The sequence below is a fragment of the Mustela nivalis genome (assembly GCF_964662115.1).
Source record: "Mustela nivalis genome assembly, chromosome: 5".
Taxonomy (NCBI): Eukaryota; Metazoa; Chordata; class Mammalia; order Carnivora; family Mustelidae; genus Mustela; species Mustela nivalis.
Window position 1 is genome coordinate 62,863,167 of NC_139024.1, and position 22,735 is coordinate 62,885,901.

The 22,735-nt window shown below is 44.8% G+C and overlaps 1 protein-coding gene across 3 annotated transcripts in view; it reads right to left on the bottom strand.

Annotated features, from left to right (window-relative positions):
- The window catches only part of ARFGEF3 (ARFGEF family member 3), a 182,397-nt gene that overhangs the window by 38,497 nt on the left and 121,165 nt on the right, over positions 1-22,735 (bottom strand). For all 3 annotated transcript variants that reach the window (XM_082731054.1, XM_082731056.1, XM_082731055.1), the window contains 10 exons: positions 19,787-19,953; positions 18,612-18,777; positions 15,058-15,165; positions 14,482-14,697; positions 14,211-14,321; positions 12,663-12,813; positions 11,051-11,371; positions 8,772-8,905; positions 6,725-6,870; positions 4,773-4,952 (listed from right to left, as the gene is read on the bottom strand). In XM_082731054.1, coding sequence (XP_082587180.1) covers positions 4,773-4,952; positions 6,725-6,870; positions 8,772-8,905; positions 11,051-11,371; positions 12,663-12,813; positions 14,211-14,321; positions 14,482-14,697; positions 15,058-15,165; positions 18,612-18,777; positions 19,787-19,953 — 1,700 coding nt within the window. The remainder of the gene's footprint in view (positions 1-4,772; positions 4,953-6,724; positions 6,871-8,771; positions 8,906-11,050; positions 11,372-12,662; positions 12,814-14,210; positions 14,322-14,481; positions 14,698-15,057; positions 15,166-18,611; positions 18,778-19,786; positions 19,954-22,735) is intronic.

Below are 22,735 nucleotides of genomic sequence, written 5' to 3' on the forward strand. Positions count from 1 at the left end.
TGCTTCTCCGAATGTTTGTGTCTAGATTTATATGGATATATGTTTTCATTTTTCTTCGGTATGTACCTTTTGAGGAACTCCCAGACTGTTTTCTATGGCAGCGCATTTAGTAGCATATGGAGATTCCAATTTCTCCACATTTCATCAAACCTTACTATCTTTTTTACTGAAGTCATCCTAGGTGGTTTGAAGTGATATCTCATTGTGGTTTTGATTTGCATTTCCTTAATGACTAAAGATGTGGAGCCTCTTTTCACAAATACATATTTAATATTATTAAAATGGTCTTATTTACATCTGTCATTTTACTACTTCTTTTCCACATATAATGTGTTTTTTGTTCCTCTGTTCCTCCTTTACTGTCTTCTTTTGTGTTAAATATATTTTTAGTGTATCATTTGATTCCTCTCCTTCTAATTTATTTTTTGTATTAATCTCAAGGCTGTTGTCCTAGGGATTAGAATATACATCTTCAACTTATCACAATATTCAAGTTAATAATGACTTAATTCTAGCAAAATATGGCAACTTTGTTTCTAGTAGTTTCATTTTCTCCCCTTTTTTTTTGCTACGGCTATATACATCTTTATAGTTAATAAATTAAAAAATACAATGTTAGTGTCAGTGCTTATGTAAACACTGTTTTTAAAATTAAAAAATATATTTACCCACACATCCATTTCTTCTTGTGAAACTGACTTACTCTGTTGTTTTATCTCCTTTTAGTCTGAAGGAATTCCTTTAGTACTTCTTACAGGATAGGTCTATTGGCAAGAAATTCTATTATATTTTTTTAAATCTGAGAATTCTTTTATTTCATCTTCATTTTTGAAGCACAAGTACTCTAAATTATTCACTTTCAATGTATTATTGCTTTGTCTTCTGGCCTTCATTCTCTTTGGAAAAGTAGTATTTAATTCTACTGTAGTAACAAACTGTTTCTCTCTTGCTGCTCTTGAGGTTTTCTTTTTGTCTTAGAGCAGTTTGATTATAAAGTATCTACTGTGCTTATCTTTGTGTTGATGCTAATTGGGGTTCCATTAGTTTTCTAAATTTATTTTCTGACCCTTTCCGTTTTTCATCTTTGTCTGAACCCCCATTACACATAAGCTTGACATTTTATCACAGGTCTCTAAGACTTTATTTCTGGTCAAACTATCCTCTCCAATCTTTGGAATGGATAATTTCTATTCATCTACCTTCAAGTTCCCAGATTCTTCTGCCATCTCAAATCTTGCTGGTAAGACCATCTAATAGATTTTTCATTTCAGTCATTGCCTTTTCAACTCTAGAATTTGCATTTTTTTCATAGTTCCATTTCTCTAATTAGACTGTTTTTGGTCATTGCCATCATATTTTCCTTTAATTCTTTGATAGTATTTATAGTAGCTGCTCTAAAGCCTGGCTCTCAACTCCAACACCGGGGCTCGTTCAAAGTCACTTTCTATTTTTTGCCTCCCTCCCAATAGGTATCCTTCTCTCTTGTCTCTTCTTTTCCTTCCCTTCCCTTTTCCTTCCGTCCTTCCTCTCTCTCTCTCTCTCTCCCCTTCCTCTCTCCCTCCCTTCCTTCCTTCCTCTCCTTTCCTTCCTCCCCTCTTCCTTTCCTTTTTCTTTGCTGAAAAGTCAACATTTTGTATAACATATTGTGGTAATGCTGAATTCTGATTAATTTTTGAGTTGTTGTTGTTGTTGTTGTTTTTCCTAAATAAGGGGTTGGATTTATACTGTGAAATCTGTCTCTTCCCATGTGTGAGAGCCAGTGTGTCTGGGTCAGTTTCTTTGTTTTTAGGTCTTAGATTTACTATTTAACAATCCTCCCCATGTCTGAATAGTTTAGGGGTCAGCTGATGATTTGGGCAGAAATTGTGCTCAGACAACTTGAGCCTTTAAGGCTTCCATCCTCCTCAACCAATCCACATGTGTAGGTTGGGGAAAATATTCTAAGTTTAGCCAGGTCTTGTTTTTTACTTTCTGATGGGATTTGTATGGTCTATACTGCATATGCATAAGTTTCATTCAGCCAGAGATGCATGAGGAATCGATCTAGTCTTTCTGTAGGTCTCTGGTTTCCAGGGATTCATGTTAAATTTCTTATTCAATCACTGCTCACTGTAACCTTAGGCTAGCAAAATTGCAATTTCCCCTGTTCACTACTACTACTACTTCTTCTTTTTTAAAGATTTTATTTATTTATTTGAGAGAGCAAGGGAGAGATAGAGAGCGAGCACAAGCAGGGGGAGTGACAGAAAGAGAAGGAGAAGCAGGTTCCCTGCTGAGAGAGCCTGATTCGGGGCTGGATCCCAGGACCCTGGGATCATGACCTGAGCCAAAGGCTTGAGTGACTGAGCCACCCAGGCATCCCTCTAAGTCTTATTTAAACTAAGTCTGTCCCTTATAGTGGAAAAGCTGCTGATTTTCTAAGTTAGCTTCACACTAGTCAAACTACTATACTAGCCAATAGCTTGAGAGTGAGGGTGATGGGGACAGTGTTTGGCAAGAGGTCACGAACTTCCATTGTTCTTAAGCAAAGTTCTGGCAAGAAGGATTTCTAAGTATAAATGCTACTCAATTTGTTGTCTGCCATTGGTCAATTTCCAGAAACCTGAAACCATTGATTTTTACAATTTTGTCTTGTTTTATACTTGAATTTTGTGAGGTGGCTTCATTAGCTTTTTCATGCTGCCATAGCCTAAATCCTTCTAGTTCTAAATCTTTCTTTTCTTTTCTTTAAGATTTTATTTATTTATTTGAAAGGGAGAGAGACAGAGAATGAGAGAGAGAGCATGAGAGGAGAGAGGTCAGTGGGAGAAGAAGACTCTCTGTTGAGCAGGGAGCCTGATATGGGACTCGATCCTGGGACTCCAGGATCATGACCTGAGCCGAAGGCAGTTGCTTAACTGACTGAGCCACCCAGGCGCACCCAGTTCTAAATCTTTCTGAACACAGTGAAGCATAGTTATTTTAAAATCTGTCTCTGAGGACTCTGGATCCCTGGCTAAGCATGTGATTATGTGTGTGTGTGTGTGTGTCTATTTTTATTGTTTTTCTTTTTGTTGTCAGTGACGTGTTATTTCCTAATGAGCCTGATTATTTTTGACTGAATGTAGACACTACATATGCAAATCAAGAAATAATTTGAATCTTTGGGATGACATCATCTTCTGTCAAAGAGTTGTTCTGTGCTAGGGAAGAGGCCCCAGAACTTGCAAATCATCTAATCTCATGTTAGGGACTGGGATTATTTAAAGTTGGGGATTATTTCCTGGTATGATTAGTCTATTTAAGTTTCACTCTTCTTCCTAATATGTCTCTTTCTCTTCATGGTTCTGTCCGAGGATGTCCATAAGTTACCAGACTTGGAGGGCCCCAGATTCCAGTTTTGGTTAGTTTCTCAATCCTGCAACCTCCTTTTCTGAAATTAGTGGGTTCCCTTTTCAGGAAATATCACCTCCAACACCAGGCACAGACTCTGGGTATTCTTCTTCTTCTAGACATTGGCCTCAGTTATTCACTGCCTTATGTTCCAATATCTAACAATGATTAAAAAAATATTTTTTAATCCAACTTTTCCTGGTTGTTCCCTGTGGAAAGTTGATCTGACCTACTTAATTCATTATGATGGAAATCCTCCAACTTAGTCTTTAGGCATGAACTCACTTTTCTTACTCACTTTTCATTAACTCACTTTTGCTTTCTTTTGTTTCATTAAACTTACTTGATATTCCTATTTAATATTTCGCAGGAAGGATACCACATTTGAATTCTTTTCAGTCCTGACTGTACCATCTGTTATTCCAGCAGCTTGCTCTAAGTATTGCCTTATTTCCCTGTGCGTTTTGTAATATTTTGGAAATACTGTGAACTCACATATCTGGGAACTTTATTTGTGGGATTCTTTTATGGCCCAGGTTGAAATGAGTTCCTCTGTGGGAATTTCTGTTGCTTTTGTATCATGCCTGTATGAAGTTTTTCAGTGTAATTTACACTACAAAGGTGGTGTAATTTCATACACTGACCTGCTAGAAGGGATAGCTTATAAATTTAAATCCTATAGAGTTTTTTTTTTCCTTGTTTGTTTTTTAGTCTCTATGAAGAGCCAATGTTAGAGAAAGGCTGCTACTATCCACAGGAGGGTGGTATTGGGTTCATTTTGAACTCAACTTTGCCCTGAATGAACACCAGTCTTTCACAGTTTGCCCTGAGACTGCTCTCCTATTCCTGTGGCCTCAAGGATGTGCTAAGTAGACTTCTGCTTCACCCAATGGCAAATTCCCTCATGGCAAAAGCTTAGGACTCTACTTAGTGCTCTGGCTTCCCATGGTTACTTAGTTTTGGACACATTAGTATTCTTGCCTTTCTTGCGAGCAAGGGTCAGTGCATTTACAAGGAATTTTTAAACCTTTATTCGACCTTTTTGGTAGGTTTCAGAAGCAGAGGATCTGTCTGTGTTCCTAGCCTACCATTATGACATGAAGTAAACAGTTAGTTTCCTTACTGTCTGTCTCCTGGCAGAGGGTATTGTAGTGATGAAGAGTAGAGGTTAGGTATATCGAAGTATGCACTGGTACAGCTAGATTGCCTAGGTTCAAACCCCGGTTCCACTGATCATGAACCATGTATCATCAGCTAAATTGCTTAGTCCCCCTGTCACGGATTCCACAAAGGATTACTGGAAAGATGAAACATGCAAAGACCACAGAGGAGGGCTGGCCAGGGCACTCAGGAGGGGCCGGCTCTGATGCTGGTGATGCTGACTTCCATACGCCACTGACCTGGTCTTGGACATCCTCATCACACAACTCCAGCTGCATGATACGCTCAAAAGGTCGGAAAAGTGCTTCATTAAAGTGAAAATGAGGTGGCTCATTCCAGTCAGTGAGAACCTCCGTCAGTATATCATGGATGAAGGAAACAGCCTTCTGAGACACATGCCTTTCCTTATGACAGGCGGCCTGCAAAATCCAAAGGAGAGTAGAACACCATCAGGACTTCACGGAAGTAAGGAATTGGTCTCTTAAACTCCTAACCCACTTCGTTGTGGGGAGGTAGAAGCAGCAATTCTGTTGACGTAAAAATAAATAAATAAATGAAAATAAAAATAACTCCAAGGACTAAGTATAGATGAACAGCACACTAAAGTTAAATCTTTAATAATTTAACTAAAGATCACATGCAACTCTAGTTTCACTTTAATATTTTTGGAAAAATGAGACTTTCTAGTAGTTTCCTTTTCATTTTCCTTCTTGTAACATGACAGTTTTCTTGGGTGGTAAAGAACACATGGACTATAAATACACTGGAACCTAGTCTGGGAACTGCCTATGGTCTCATTCTAGCCATGTTCTGAATATGATCAGAGGTGTCACCTGTCCCTCAAGGAAGAAGGCCAGTTGCCCCCAGGATGGTCAGACTTGCTCACATCTTTGTATGCATGCCCTTGTGGAGCCCTCTCTGTCACTGACCTTGGGCTTGGATGTGTGATCTGCTTTGCACAAAGGAAAAATACCAAGCATTGTATCAGTAGAGAACTGGAAAGTAGCTCTGATTTGGGAATCCTAAGAATACCACGTGAATGAGCCAGGGCTAGTCTGCTGAAGGGAGAGACATCATGAGGAGAGGCCCCCATGTCCAGCCCTCCTAGTCAAGGCTGTCATGAACCAGCTGACGACAGGTGCACAAGTGAGGCAAGAAGAGCTCAGCCAAGCCTAGCTCAAGCCAGCTCAGATACCTGACCCACAGTATCGGGAGCTAAATAAATGGTTGTTGTTTTATGTGGCCAGATTTTGCAGATGGTTGGTTGTAGTTTAACAGATAAATCATAAACCCTGTTTTTCCATGACTAAGTTGTGATTTTCTACCCATTTTCTTTACTAGAATGTTCTCAGTTTAGTGAATTAAGTTCCACAAAACATTTTATTTGATGATGTAACTCTGCCAGATTAACACTGAAGAACTAATAAGAATTGTTATTACTGATAAAGGAGGCAATAATTTTCCCACCAATTGAGAAGGAGCCAGTCGTTATGTACTGAAATGCTTAGTTCATAGGATATAATTTAATGCATGCACTACTTTGTATGAGAGTGAGAGTGAAAGGGGTCCTAACATTAATTTTGTTGGGAAAACTAGGGCATATGGTTCACCTACTTACAGGGTACTTCCCAGAGTACATTTAGCTCTCAGAAAAGAGAGACTGGCAGAACAAGAGACACTGTTATTATCATGTATAAAAGTGAAACTCCTGGGGTGCCAAGCCTCTGCCTTGGGCTCAGATCATGATCTCAGGATCCTGGGATCAGGCCCGCATCAGGCTTCCTGCTCAGCAGAGAGCCTGCTTCCTCCTCTCTCTCTGCCTGTCTCTCTGCCTACTTGTGATCTCTGTCTGTCAAATAAATAAACAAAATCTTAAAAAAAAAAAAGAAATTAAAAGATAAAAGTGAAATTCCAGCCTCAGGCTGAAAGTAAGTCATAAGGATCGGAAAGCCAGCTGTGGGAGGTACTTCCCCAAGTCATGTGACTATAAAGAAAGATAGGGGCAAAACCAGGATGGGACTGCCCTTTGGGGTGATTCTCTAGATGCCCAGATGTCCTGTAGAGAACTGTGACGTTTTTGCCGGGTTGGGGGAGGGGTGGGTTGGGAACCTTAGCCTTGCTCTGAGGCCACGATGCTCTTCAGCCCGCCCTGCATGGAAAGCCCTGTGCGGGCTCGGCTGCAGGGGCTCACCTCCACCAGGTGTGGGGCCACGAGGCTCCAACAGCGCATCACATGGAGCAGCGGCCGCGACTTGCTCCGCACGATCCTCAGCATGGCGTCTCCGAGCCGGAAGAGGTGGAGGGCGCTCTTCCGGTCTTGGGTCGATTTAACTTCTCCTAGAAGGCAGCAAGACCATAAAAGCCATAAAGCCCAAACAAAGGGGTAGTTCGGTCTGTTCTCAAGCACAGAGAGGATGAAAATCAAAAGGGATGAAAAATACTCAGGGTGGTAGGATTAGTCAATGTGGGCCAACTGAGGGAGGAGAAGACCCAGGGTTCAAGAGGGATGAGGGGCTTCACTCAGCACCTCTCCTATGGGCCGCCATATTCCCAGGGCCTGCCGGGACAAGTGTGAGCACTGTTTGTGGAGAAGAGGGAATGGCCTGGTGGTTAAGTAGGACGGGTGGGGACTCAGACGGCCTGGGCTCAACTCCTGGCTGCACCATTTAGTAGCTAGGCTATGTTGCACCAGGACTTTCTCTCTCTAAGCTACATTTCGTGTAAAAGTGGGGCTAACAGCACTTACCTCTTCAAGTTACTTGAAGGATTAAATATGGAGATCCTCACAAAGTGCCTATCACAGGGCTGGGCACATACTAAACACCCCCTGCTGTTAGGCATTAGCATTACTGCCGTGACTGTGTCATGCACTTTGCCAACCCTTTATGGCACCTCTGAAGTGCTTACCAAGCAGGTCAGGCCCCTTTCTACTCAAGGACATGCTTGTTGAACCTGCTCTGTCTTGCTTCAGTGTAATCCTTACCTCCTCTGATCTTTTGCTACTGCTCTACCCTGTCACCTTGGTCTTCTCCCTTTTCATCATTTTCTTCTTCCTCATGTCCTACTGCTGCTCCTATATTGCCTACAAAATGCTGATCATTATCTTGCTCTTGCAACCAGATTGCTTCTTTCTAATTAATCTTGCCATAGCAGATAAACTTCATAATGACAGTAATATTATTACCAACTCACCTAAGAGAGTGTAGCTGGTAAAAGATGAGCGCAGCATTTTAACTCCTATCTGATTCATCCCAAAGCAAATGCCCCCTCCTCCCAGCTGCCTCTTTTTACCCTGCTCCTTGTTTTTTGGTAAGCTGAGAGCTTGCTGATTTTTCAACCCCAAACACTTTGAAGGTGGCTCCCAAGTCTAGGGCTGCTCTGGAAGTTCGAGGGGTCTGGGAAGTTGGCGTTACAGAGCTAAGGTTTTAAAGTCTATTAAAAACTAGCAGGGGAACGACTGTGCTTCTCAAATCAGAATCTGCAGTAAGGGTCAAAAGGTCAAATGCATGCACTTAGTTAGAACTTCAGATCCCTAAAGATGGGACCTCAAGAGGCTGTATGATCCAACTTGCCAGTACAGTGTGTCCCCAGCATGTAGTTCTGTGCCCCTGCCCAGACCCATCGGGACAGAGGCTCACTGTTTCGGCACAACAACCTTGGCTACTGATGGACCATTGCATCTGTGAGCAGCCTACCACCAGTTTGGGACCCTGGGGCAGCTCATTACAACTGTGCTCCCTTCAGGGTCCTCATCAGTGAATACAGTGACATTGACCTATCGTTAGGGATGTGCCTCAACAGCAGTTTTTCTAAGAGTAGCAGGCAGCTTCTCCCCTCCTTCCACTCTTCTCTCCCACCAGCCTCTTGTGGAACCAGGAGCTGCTTCTGCAAGCAGCTGAACTGAATGAAACAAGAGACATGGCTTGTGATACGGTGAAGGGGGTCCCACCCTCATGGGAACTACCTGCACCCTGAGTAGCCAAATAATTTTCTCTATCTCAAGCACAAAACTTTGCAGAACCACCCGGCACAGCTCCAGTGGGAAGAGGGGCAGCACTGGCCGCAACAGCATTTCCCCCAGCATGCCTGAAAACTGATGACAAATCTGCCCTAGACCTTAGCCAGGGTGACCACGTGTGATGAGAATGAGGATTCAAGTCTTCAGGTGGGCGCTGCTTTCAGAGATCCGGGCTGCTTCCTGCTGATCTCATGGCATGGTTCTTCTGGGAAGGAATTACCTGGCATGGCTAGAGAGTAATCCACCGTATCTGTAACAGAATGGAAGAGCTGGGACTGGGATGCTTTCTTCAGCTGGTAGAGGAACCCCCCCAAAGCCATCAAGTTCAATTTGTCTGTAGCATCTTCGAAGAGCCTGGAGGAAAAAAACAGACTTTTTACTTGGGAACAATTCCAATAAGTCTTTGCGGTAGAATGATGATGGTAATTTTGTTAACTGTGAGTAATGAAAATGTGTAAAACTGTAAAGAAATGTGCGTTATGCTTCTCTACCTGTTATTACTGTGTATAAGTCTGCTCGAACTAGGAGACTTTCATATAAAGGGCACAGACCATTAAAAAAAAATCTTTGTTTTCGCATGGCGTAGCTCAGCCATGCTGGGCACTCATGAAACATTTGGCAAAAAGCTGAAACTTGGCAAAAGCATCACTCCCTGAAACTGAGTAACTGGGAATGGAATCCTTAAAATTAGCTTTAGCTTCATAAACTATGTGATAGAAAAACCCATTAAGTCAATCAAGTCTTTTGCTGGGCTACGACTGATGAGTCTAATGCTGGGTTTGGTCTTCAGAAGGATACACAACCAAAGTACACCCAAACCTGTAAGCCCCCTGGGGGTGGGCCTAGTTTAATTATTGCCTCTGACTCATACACCCAGTGCCCTGCACGCAGTGGGAGCCCAAGTAGCTACTAAAAGAACAAATATTCCCTAACATAATGAACCTCGCAGGTTCCTTCTGTTTTCTACTCTGCTGGGCGCAGACACTTCTAGCGGAAGGAGGAGGGGAACACAGGTAGCAGGGCTTGGAGAAGGAGCTGAGGCTCGCTGGAATTCAGAAGGCTGGCATCCGATGTGGGTTTCTATGGCCGGCCTTTCACTGCTCTTTAGTCATCTGCTGCTTGCCCACCAAATCTGTGCTTACATCAGAAGGGCAAGCAGCCCCGTGGGCTGTCACATGCTGAGCAAGGGAGAGGGTCTCCAACAGGAATTGAATGGAGTCCCGTTTGAAGAGGTTATATGAGATGTACAGATTTTAAGATGGGAATTAGTAGGTTAAGCATTCACAAATGATGGAAACAAAGACTTTTTCCTTGCTATTTTTGTAAATCCAATTTTAATGTCATTTAGTGTCTGCGTCCTATTAACCATTTCTTCTCTCTCGTTGCTAGTAAAAGAACAGCAATGAATTTTATGCCCCGCTGGATGCTTGCATACTACTGTCCAGATGCCAGCACACTTTCCCAGCCACCTTGTTGGATAAGCCAGGAGAAGAGAACACTGCACGGAGTCTCAGCATAACTCTTTATGCAGACATGACCTTGTAGTTGATTAGTGTCAAAGCGAGGAAAGAACTCAGGTGTTCTGAGCCCCTGTGAGTGCTGTTTTGCTTTCCCACTCCCCAGCCTTGGGCTCCCTGTATAAACTTCACTGCCCTGGGGCTGGGGGCATAATGACCCAGTGTGGACAGTGCAATGTGGTGGGATGACATGTGACATGACGACCAGCAGCAGGTTCAACATCAGGAGGTGTTGCCACTTGGGGCTGGAGTTATTGGGTTTTTCCTCTCAACCTCAATATGGTTAAAGAATATATCACCCCCTTAGGTGTGGGACTATAGATAATAACTATCATAAGAATAATGCGTTTGTGGTGGCACCTGGGTGGCTCAGTCAGTTAAGCATCTGAAGCATCTGCTTTCAGCTCGGGTCATGAGCCCAGCATCCTGGGATCTAGCCCTGAGTCAGCTGCCTTGCTCGGCACGGCGCCTGCTTCTCCCTCTCCCTCTGCCTGCCTGCCTCCCTCTCCCCCCCGCTTCTGTTTTCTCTCTCTGTCAAATAAATAAATAAATAAAATCTTTAAAAAAATGGATTTTTATGATTTATCAAGTTCTGTCTTAAGTGCTTCAAGTGTAGTAATTAATTTAACCTTATGACCTCCCTGAGAGAGGCTGACTTTATGGCCTTATTTGACGTGAGGCAATCGGGGCCCTGGGGGGGCGAACCGGCCCAAGATCACAGAGTAAATGCAGGGCACTAGCCCCAGGGAACCCGCCTCCGGGTGTCCACTCTTAGTCCACAGACAGTGGTTCATTTTAATTGTGGGGCCTGGTGGGAGACAGAGGTATGTTTGAAAAAAATGAAAAAAGAGGCTTAAATGACTGGCCAACACATCTAGTTGTCCTGGGCGTGATTTGAGAGGAGAGACATGGGTGTGGCGTTGCCCACTGGTGCTCTGCAGGGAGCACTCTTTGAGGTACGAAGACACCGGGGTGCTCTTACCTGTCTGCCTGGGTAGACAGCGTGAGCACGGCCTTGGCCGCACTGCTCCCGGTCATGAGGCTGCCCCCGCGGAAGTCAGAGGCCCGGCCTCGGCTGCCTTCCCTGACCAGCTCTTGGATGGAGAGCGGCTGGATGACGGGGGCCGCGCTCAGGGAGCTCTCTGGCTCTAGGCTCTGCTCCGGGGCCGAGCCCTCACACTCTGGGTCCCCGAGAAGTCCGGAGCCCCCTGACGCCTTCTGGGGCTGGCTGATGGTCAGAGGGGGCTGAGAGGTGCCGTCGCTGAAATGGGTGTGCTCCAGCGTGCCCACGTACTCACAGACCCTACACAGAGGTGCAGACAGACAGATGTTAGGCCGTGTAGCTCAGCAGGCCAGCTCTGTAAATCCCACAGTGAAAGAAAGAAACCCCACCCAGCTTTGCAGACCCCCTGTCCCCAGTTTCCTTTCTTCTCTTGTCAGAGCAACCTCTCCCTCTCCCCCCTCACTATCCATATTATTTTTCTTTTTTGAGTTGGACTAGATGACTTGGAAGTGGGGTAAGGGTTCCTCAGACTGCCTTCCATGCTGGGAGGAAAGGCGGGTCACAGAAGCCCTGTTCGTCCAGTTCCATCCCGTCTGGCTTACTGGCTTATTTGGACTTGGGCTGCCTGAGGGAGTTTTCCCAGGAGGCCCTCTCCGCTTCTCTCTAGTGCTCTGATGAGGACGTGGGAAGTCCTTCTATAGGATCCCAGTCGGAGTGTGCATGTGCCTGGCAGGCCCACCGGCCACACCGGGCCCACTCTCAAGGGCTCTGCCCAGCCATGTCCTGACTGGCCTCAACAGCATCTAGTGCTGGTGCTGGGGTCGCGCCCTGATCGTGGCAAACCCAGAGAAGCATCACAATGTAGGGGATAGCTGCCAACTTCCAAACTTCGTGCTCAACAGACCTCGGGGCTAAGATGGTTCATAAGAGGCCCGGTGACCCAGAGAAGTCCAGTGACTGATAAAGACCATCCCAGATAACCCACTCTTGTGTTCTATGCTCAGGCAATTTTTTTATTCCCTGTAAAATGCTCTGGTGCAATTTAAGTCATTTCCTTTCTCCTGTTTTGCCTGTGAGCACAATGAAGAGCAGCAGGACGCCAGCTCCCACGCTGAAACCCATTTGCTCCAGGCTGAGTCATACTGGCTCTTTCACATGTTCCCCCCAAGAGGGGGTTTGCAACCCTCGAGCGACCTGCATGCTTCTCTCTTTGAAACCCAACAGACACTTACGACGGTATTTGCTTTGAGGGCATCCCACTGAACCCAGATTTGGCTGGGGCTCTGGGTGAGGTCTAGGTGCCTGTGCCCTGCCCTTGTCTGTCCCACTGCTGCTCTTCCAGAATGGAGCTCGGTGCAAGGCATCAGGCGTGCACTGAGGAGGCAGTGAGGAGACAACCTGGCCCCTGCCCCCTGCCCCATGCCTGCACCATGGACACTGCTTCTTTGTCCCAGGTCAGCCCAAAGACAATGCCTACAAGACATGCTTTTTTGTCTTAGTCTCGTGAGGACTGTGGAGAGATCATTGCTGCTTCTGCCTTACAGGTACTGTGAACTCCATAACTGATCGGGGTTGGGGGATCATCATGCACCTGAACACATGGGGCCAGCAGTCCGGGTTGTGGCTTCCCATCTCCAGGCCTACACTGAGGATGGCGTCCATGCACAAGACGTGGGCGGTGTGCAGCCAGACCCCCTGCAGCTTCCCGATCTGCTCCAGTTTCTGCTCTACCTTCAGTTTCACTGTGCCGGAAAGACATTTATTAACGTAATGGTCCAAGATAAGGCCAGAGAAGGATAAGAGAAAAGGGATAAAAAGGAGAGAATGGGCTGCCATGCAAGAGCAAAAGGGAAATAGCAGATGTTACTCAATGGCATTGGCAGCCAGCTCCTCAATAGCACATCCCTGTGGTTCAATGTGCAAGCTACCCAGCCCTCAGCCCCTCGGACGCTGGTGAGCCCAGTTTGGCAGGCTCACAAGGTGGATGGGGTTCTTTACCCAGCTAAAGCTGTTTGCACCCGAGCCCTTCCCCACCCATATGCTACACTGATAAGACAGAATTCCTGGTAATCTGCGAGTTCTCTGAGGTTTATTTAACATCACAGGTTCATGGTGATGATCATCTAAAATATACGTATACATATATATGCTCTGAGCCCATGATCATCAGATCATTTCATTTCCTGAGTTTACATTTATACTTGTGATCTTCAAATAACACTTTTTAAATTGTAGATAACTAATGAGAAAGGATGCAGAGGGTAACTTAATATGTCAATTATGCAAAATGCCAAGGCAAGGCCCAATGTCAACATCCTCCATGAATAAAGGTATCAACTCATTGGAAGATGGGCCCAGTGGGATATGTGAAGGATGGTCTGGAGTCTAGAAACACAGCACGCTCACTTCAGAGGAGTCAAACCATATTCCTGCTGTGAGAGGCAAACTGAGTTTTAGCCAAGTGTCTTTGTTGTATGTCTGTGATACTGATTTTATTTATTTGTATATAACTAGGACATCAATTCTGGTTTTATAATTTTTTAAGAACTTTAAATGTAAGGATTTTTATGTAATTTATGGTTGTGCATATCAAGTATATCTGCTAATCGTCCACTTCATTGGCTAACCGATTTTCACAAGTTAAAAATCAACTCTTTCGGGAATTCACTAAGCTCAGGTTTTTCTCTTACAAGATCAAAGCTTTCCTGAAGCCTCTCTTAGGGATTTCCTCCATTTGATTTCCCTCTTCAGAAAACTGGCTGTTCTGCCTTTCCCTGCTGGGACCCGAGGAGTCTTCAGATGGGTACTCTGTGCAGTGCCAAAGCATGTGGCCAGATGAGGACAGAAGAACAAACAGCTCCGCCAGGCAGGCCTCTGGTGTCCTGCAGGATTCCTGTGAGCATCCATGAGCACTTTCCTAGTCAGCAAGGGCCAGGATGTCTCTTGTCTACAGAGGGATCTACGGAGGCTCTCTTCAGGGTCAGCTGTGTCGAAGGGAGCCACACCTGGGACTTCGCGATCGGCGGCAAACATAGGCTGCACATGCCACAGGGATCGGGGACAGGGATCTGCTTATGTGTGCGGGTGTGTGCAGATGGTACAGAAGGCACCAGGTGGATTCTGGCGCTTCAGTGGTTACCTTGGGCTATGGCGTCACTGGGTTCTTGGACTTCCTTTTCCTCTTTTTCTTCCTGGACACAGGAGGCAGCTGCCATTTGGGCAAGGGCTGAGGCGCAGTTAGCCGCCACTCCTACAAAGACAACAAATGATTGCAGCTCACTGAGTCTCTTCTCCAACCACTTCCCAAAAGCGCCCCTCCAGAAGACTTGTTTGCCAACAGGCCATGCCCCGAGCGCTCCTCAGGGCTGCCCCTCAGGTCACGTGTCATGGGACTTCACTCCCTCTGGTACCTAGAGCACAGCTCAGCCGCGCCGCTTTCCGCAGCCCATCGAGGCTCATGCAGATGGCATCACGCTCCTTTTGGTTCTGTTCCTTGACGCCTTCAGCTCCCAGAATGAAAGCCAACCCTTTGGAGCTTCCTGCCATCCGGCCAGTCAGCGGGGTTGATAAAGTATCGATGAGGTTCTTCCAGCAGCCCACCAGAATATAGCGAGCAAATGCCACACCTGGAACGTGAAAGGGCAGAGCCATCACTTTCCAGAGGCAGAAACAACCCAGCAGGGAGCCGCACGGGATCTCCTGACCATCCAAATAGCAAGCCTGAGTTGTGAGGCATTCTCCTACCGGAAATATAATTTAATGGCTATTGGATTGCATTTCACATTAAACATTTGTGTGTTTATAAATAATGAATGTTGCATCATCAGCAAGACGTTGCAAAGTAACTTCCATCAGGCATGCTTTTTTCTGACAGGACAAGATGTTAATTCATCTACGTCAGCACACAAAGCTGCCATTTAATGCTTTAACTGCTGGCAACATACGTGACGCATGCATATTCATAAACTCAAGACCCAAGTCATTACCTGCCACTGTGGAGTCATCAATTCTCCTGCCCTGGGTGAAAGGGGACTCGGTAGAAGCTGAGGCCATCAGCTGGCCCCCAATCGCACTGCTCTCTAAGCCATCGATGTCTGTCAAGGAAAAAGACAAGATTTTCCCTGATTAAGAACACTCCAGTCAAAAACAAATGGCCACCACAATATTCATTTCTTCCCAAACAAACATCCATTGGCTCTATTATGTAGCAAGAAAATAATAATCTTTTATCAGAATATTAAAATTTTTGTTTAACCTCATAGTCCAGTTTTCTTTCATTGCTAGAACATTCTTGTTAGGCTGTTGTATATTTTTTACTTTAAAAAAGGAAGATAAACTCTGCTATGTCTGTTGTTGGAAAATCTATTGATTTAGAATACGTAGATGTCTGAATACTCCTTTTATCCAGAACAGTGACATTATTCCCAAATTTTATACATGCAGGTTGCCCCAACCTGGATTTCTCTTTCAGAGTTTCCTCATAAGAATAAAGAAAAGAAGAATAGTATCTCTTTGGTCAGATAATCACATAATCTGATTCCAAAATAGAGCAATCACTTGAAAATAATACCTTACAGTTTCTGAAGTGTTTTCACATTTAGATTTTTCTGTCAACTCTAAGCAAGTAAGCAGGATAGGTAGTATTTTTCCCATTTCACCAAAAAAGAAATAAATATTCAAAGTAGGTAAGATACCCAAGGCCATGGGGCCAGTAAATGAAGGAATCAGACTTAGTATTCGGATTCCCATCTGGGCCACTTTCCATGATATCACATACTCCATCCAGCTCAATACAGGAATCTTAACTCTCCTTCATTTGAATTTTTGTTAAAACACTCATTTCTGGAATTATTTCAATGAAACACTTCTTAATATATTGGCAAGAAGAAGCTGGCTTGGGACTGAGAAGCCTTAGCTCTGAATTAAGTAGCCTTGTAGCCATGGGCTAACCTGCATCCTCTGGGCCCCAAATGTCTCAGTGGAAAGGAGGGAACCACTGGAGAAGTGATGGAATTGGGGCATACGTACTTGAATGCAGCTAACATAGCTGAATACCAGCCGGGGAGGGCATGGGAAAAGAGGGTAGCTGAAGTTTATTCCTTGACCTTAGGACTTGACCCTCACCAACAGGATGAGCCTTCTCTGCATGCTGTTTGGAAATTATTTTATTATACCTTTGATTCTTATAGTAAGTCCAAGAAGACTAGAGACTTTTGGCAACACATCTCTTTGAAAGTTGCAAAGACATCTATCTATATCTTAAAAGTTCTGACCACAAAAAAAGAAAATTATAACTACATAAGGGGATTGACATTAACGAAACTTATCATGATGATCATTTTGCAATAACACACCACACACACACACATGATATATATCATTAAATCATGTTGTATACCCCAAACTAACATAATGTTTTATGTCAATTACATCTCAACAAAACTGGGGTACAGAAGCAGGGAGAAACCTCAATGGCTACTGAAGTGGGAACAGACCCGTTTCAAAGACATTAATTTGACTTATAGTCAAATGGTCTTATGGCACTCACTGGAAATTGCTGTTTCTGGAAGTTATGAGGTTTCCTGTATGCTAGGTAAAGTACTGCTGAATTCAAGTAATACAAAGCCTATCTAAGCACTAATATTCCAGTACTACAGAACATCTTTCCATGACATCAGGAATAGCCTGTTTGTATAACGTTGATAATAAGACTGCTGCTGTTGCTTTTCCCTGCATGTGACAAAAAGATCAGATGGACGCTTCCAAGCTCCAGGTTAATTGCTGCTCAAATTCATTTGCCATTTCACACCTGGAATTTGCCACAAAGAATCACAGAATTTTATTTTGCAGAATTGTATGGAAAAACCCATGTTTTTATATCATCTTGTGTCTAGAACTCTCCCGTGGAGGTAGCGACTGAGCTTACAGTTCCGTGACAAAGAGGTGGCTGATACACAGGAATGTGTGACGCATGTGGCTACTGTAAATGGCCTGTTATTTCTTCATTTTTATAACTACTGAATGGCTCCCTTTGTTAAGGTTCAGGTAAGAGAGTCACAGAGATTCATTTTGGCAGAAACTGTGGTCTTTGAAAATTAAAGCTGGCATGTTTAGGATTCTTACCCAAATCTCAAGGCACCTTAAGCTCTGGGAAGTACCTTCAATCCCTATTGGAGGGATTTTACAAGGAAAGATGGAAACTGCGCACTACTTAATTGATGCCTGAATAAATGTCTCACACATTTATGAAGTCCTAGATTTCAAATGGATATGAAAGTTATCATGATTAGTCAAACACAAATTGGTCACCTGTCCAGTGATCCTGATCCCTACAGTTAGGGACCTTGCCCTTGCTTCTCCCAGTTGCATCCTAGTTCTAGAACCAAGACTCCAAACGCCAGCCAATGATAAAGGCTCTGTCTGCTGTGGACAGACCTCACTATGTGTCTTGACTCCCTGCCTGATTCCTAAAGAACACCTCAGCCTAAATCCCTCTTTGTTGGGTTTTATCTGTCAGTGGTTTACTCTGCTACCCTTGTAAGAGCCCCCCACAAACTGGCCGCAGGTAACATAACGTTGCCTTTGGACAACGGATTCTGCCTCCTCCCCTGGACTGTCCTGCCCCAGCCTGGTTGGGATCCTGCCCATGTGTCCTGCCTGGTGCAGAGCCATGCTGAGCTGGGTGTGGACACGTGACATGATAGAGGCAGGGGAGGTGTCTGGCATAGGGCTGTGCTCTACATACCCGGTCACCTGGGTCCATGAGATGAGAACTTGGATCAGAAACCAGTCTGGGAACTCAGATCAAAAAGAAGACGAGCCTGGATATAATATATGAAGCCTACTAATGACCAAGGTCTTGAGCACTCCCTGGTCTACGTGACACTGTAGCTAAGCCATGAGAAGCCATGAATGACTGCATTCACACACACACACACACACACACACACACACACACACACACACACTCAAAAAACAAAACCCCTACTTCGTGACCACACTCCATAGAGCTCTCTATGCTCTCATGTAAAATTTCTAATAAACAGGATTTTACAAACTCTGGACACTGAGAACAAAGATACTGGGTAACCTCTTGGTATTATTTCAAATTCTTGTATAGTCAGGAAGGGAACAGAAGCCAAGTTTAAGATCAAGCATTTTACATTTCTGGCAAATTCAGGAGCATTAAATGATATGGGGTTATCTATTAGCACATGGGAGTTTCCAGGAATAATTCTGGGCTCTAAGCCCAGAAAGTACTTCATATCCCTAGAGAGGCCCCTCGTTTTACTCTGACAGACCCAGGTGCTAAATAGTCCTTATCTGATGGGGCACAGTGAGTGAGTTCCCCAGTGTCCCATGTGAGAAACAGACAGAACATTCCTATGAGATGAATTCATGACACTTTCCTGGAACTGTTACCAGTTGCTGGGGAGGCTCTGTGGGTGCTGTTTCGAGGCTGGCTTCTCTGAAAGGGGCTTTGGAGTGTCTGTCCCCCCTCCACACCAAGAGTCTCGGAGCTGTGTGAGGAGCCACTGACCGGTCAGCATGGTGATGAGGGGCAGGCTGTTGTCCTCCGGGCTGCCCCAGTAGCCGGCTTCTCCAAGCATGTTTCTGTCGAGCACCTGATGGTAGAGCTCCTCAATCCAGGCCTGGGAGAAAACCATCAGCACCCCGCTGGTCTGGACCTGCTTCATGAACTCTTTCTATGGAGAGGATCACATGAGAAGGTGACCAGATAGGATCCCTCACAAATGAACACGTTTCCCTGCTGCCGCTTCCCTGCAGGCGTCCTCTACCTGAGTCAAGGCTTCTAGAAAAAATAAAACCTTATTGATTGGGGGCATAGTGGGGGTGTGGTTAGGGGAAGGGGAAACCAAGATGGGGAAGTTATAAACTTCATTAAGTTCCTTTCACTTACAGATCTTTTTAAGAAACCCCGTAAAAGGATTAGGAACGCTGCCTCTCATCTCTCCCCTCTTTGTGGGGGAACTAGAGACGGTGCAGAAATATGAACAGAGCAGCTCCATCTCACTTCCCCAAGAGCAGCAGAGATGCAAAGTGTTCCCTGAAAAAGTCTATGCGGCTCAAGAACTACTGGATTTATACCCGTTACCCCTGAGGATTTACAGTTTATGCAGCAAACAATCGCAGCTCGATGGACGGAGGCTCACGAGCTGACATGAGGGCGGGGACGACCCCTGGATGATCGCCATCATTCTCATTCAGCAGCTTGCGCGAGGTGCTCTATTTCTGACCAGTGGGAAGTGTGGTTGTGGGTTACAAGTAGATCTGAGTACATTCTGGAAGACCATGAAGAGTGTTGGTAAAGCAGGCCTTGATTTTCAGAGAAGGGGACCATTCTCTGCCCATCTTCTGGTGTTTGAACGGTCCGTTCTGATCACCTGTTTCAGACTGCAGCTCACACATGTGTGTGTAACAGTGCCACTGGGGGGACATTCCCAGGCTGCTGGCAGGCAGCCACTTCTAGGCGCTTAGGTCCTTGCCTCTCTGGAGCAAGGTGGGTAGCCGTGTGGCCCATCGCACTCTGCAAACCGCCCTGCATCCCCCTCAACCCGCCACAGCCCCCCACCCGCATTGCCCATGCCACGCTAGTGGGGAAGAGTGCACACCATGCCACTCCTCCCAGGACACTGGTGCTCGGCTCTCCAGCCACCTGTCCTCGGAGGGTCAGCACAGAGGCATCAGGCTCACCATCATGCTTGGCGCCAGGGTGGGCCGCTTCCGGTAGTAGTCGCCATGGGAGAGTTTCAGGTTGAGCAGCAGAGCACAGTGCGCGGCCGTGTACAGGCTGTCTGCATTCATCAGCATCTGCAGGCTGAGGCTGCCGGTCCCATCAAACCCGGGGGAGTGCATCATGCCTGTGGGACAGAGTGCAGACACCGCTGGGGCTGCAGACAAGGCACCCGGCAAGGCTGGCTTATGGAGAGCCCTGACCTAATCCTTGTGATGGGAACATGCATCCTGTAGGACACTTACAAAGCTACAGCCAGCAAGGAGCATTGTGAAGGTCCCATATATGCCCTAGCCTGCTGGGGATGGGGATGCACTCTGGAGTAAAGCGACTTGGGCAAGTTTGGATGAGCTACTCACCAGCTACTTTGGTAAAATCACTCAGACCCGCCAAGTCTCAGCCTCAACTGTATCCATCTCCTGCTGAAAGTCTCCAATGGCTTCCCATCACAACAAAATAAAACCTGGACTTCCCCTCCTCTCTGTTTCTCACGCCCCAGGGCCACCAGGACCTGTGCTGCTCCTTAGACCACACCAAGACTGGGCCTGCCTCAGGACCTTTGCATTTGTTCTTGCCATTCCCCAGAATGATCTCTCAAGATCTCTGGAGGAGGTACTCCCTTCTTTCAGGTTTCTGCTCAAGCATCAGCTTTACGGAGGCCTTCCCTTCCAGTTCCATCTCAGACAGCATTCCATGGCTCCCATCACTGCTGTGCTGTTCTTTCTTCTCACCTTGCATTATTTTCATTGCCTTGATGTCATTTATGCCACCCAGCATTGTATTAACATCTATTTATTGCCTGCTGTCACTACTATTATCTACTATTATGTAAGATCTATGAGAGGGCAGGACTTTATTAGTTTTGTTCACTACAGAGGCCCCAGTGCCTAGAAAAGTGCCTGGCATATAGAAGACCCTTAAGAAATAATTAGTAGGGGGAGGGCGGTAGGGAGACAGTGGTTGGGTTATGGACATTGGGGAGGGTATGTGCTATGGTGATTGCTGTGAAGTGTGTAAACCTGTCACTTCACAGACCTTTACCCCTGGGGCTAATAATAGATTATACTTTAATAAAAAAATTTAAAAGTTTAAAAAATGTGCTAAGAATGAACAAGCATGTTTGTTATGAGAACTAGACGTAATAACACAGGTAAGATGCTTAGTGCAGTAACCCATTAGTACATACTTTTAAAAAGGTAATAGTGTTTCTCAATAAACAAAAAAGAATTCCCATATGACCCAATAATTATGCTCTTTGGGTGTACAGTATGCCCCAAAGAATTAAAAGCAGGGATTTGAACAGATCCTTGTATGCCAATTTCACTGCAGCGTTAGTCACAACTGCTAAACTATGGAGACGATTGGACTGTCCATCAGAGAGGAGTGGATTGACAGAGTATGGTACACACGTACCACGGAGTTCGGATCCATGCTTCACCAGGGATGAACCCTGCAGACAGGCTGAGTAAAAGGAACCAGGCACAAAATGATGACTATTGTATGATCCAAGCAGAGGAGGCTCAGGCAAGAAGAGCCAAATGTACAGAGACATTAGGAGTAGAGGAGAAGTCATCAGGGGCTGGCGGAGAATCTTTTCTCTTTGGGATGATAAATAAAATTTCTGAAAGTCAGGATGACAGTAATACAACATGGTCGATGTAGGGAGTACCACTGAATTGCTCATGTAAAAATGGGAAAAGTAGAAATTTTTAAGTTTTATATATTTTTTATCCCAATTAAAATAAATAATGTAATATATCAAAACCACTGAACTGCGCACTCTAAATGGGTGAATTGTATGGTATGTGAATTGTATCTCAGCAAATTTTATTTCAATAATGCTCTTAAATGAGGAAATAGAGTTTTAAAAATATATGTAAAGGAATAGCTGCTGGTTCTTCCCTCATTATTTTTTCTAAACATCATTTTATGCTTAAAAGTTTTTCATTTTGAAGGGCTCCATGTGTTTTATACAAATTAACTGAAAGAAACAAAGAAACAACTATATGTCATAGATGGGCTTTAAAGATGGGCTTGTTTGGCCAGAGAGGATTAGTGCCTTGTTCAAACTTCAGAGAATGTGGGGGACAAACATTTCTCAGGCTGGGTTCTCTTCATCTGGTCCCTCATCAGCCTCAGTACTCCTTTTGGTCCTACATACACTCTGATGCTTGGTTTAGAAATGTGGCTGAAACAGACCATCTGAAATAATATGCATGCAAATGACACATGTCTCTATGATCTTCATATGCTTAAAATTATCCTGTGATCAAAAAGGTACCTCTTTGGGACACCTGCTTCCCCCTCTCTCTTGGCCTGCCTCTCTGCCTACTTGTGATCTCTCTCTCTCTCTCTCTCTCAAATAAATAAATAAAATCTTTAAAACAAAGATACCTCTTCTATAAAATGCAAGAGTTTTCAACACTAACAGTCAAATATATTGGAAATATAAATTTGTAACTGGAATTGTTACTTATATCCCTGTGGATTTCTTTCTTTCTTTTCTTTTTTTTAAAATATTTATTTATTTATTTAACAGACAGAGGTCACAAGTAGTCAGAGAGGCAGGCAGAGAGAGAGAGGGAAGCAGGCTCCCCGCTGAGCAGAGAGCCCGATGCGGGGCTTGATTCTAGGACCCCGGGATCATGACCTGAGCCGAAGGCAGAGGCTTTAACTCACTGAGCCACCCAGGTGCCCCTCCCTGTGGATTTCTTAATGAATATGCTAACAAGAGGACATGGGCCAGAAGAAGCTTTGAAGCTGAAAAATCTTCAAGACTTTTGTTAAACTTGAAAATGGCATAAATATCCCTTAGTGGGCATTAAGTATGTAGCTTATTCCCATAAAACCACTTTATTCAGTCAAATGTTAGGCATCTCCCCGGCTTTCCTTTAAGAACTTTGCAGCTG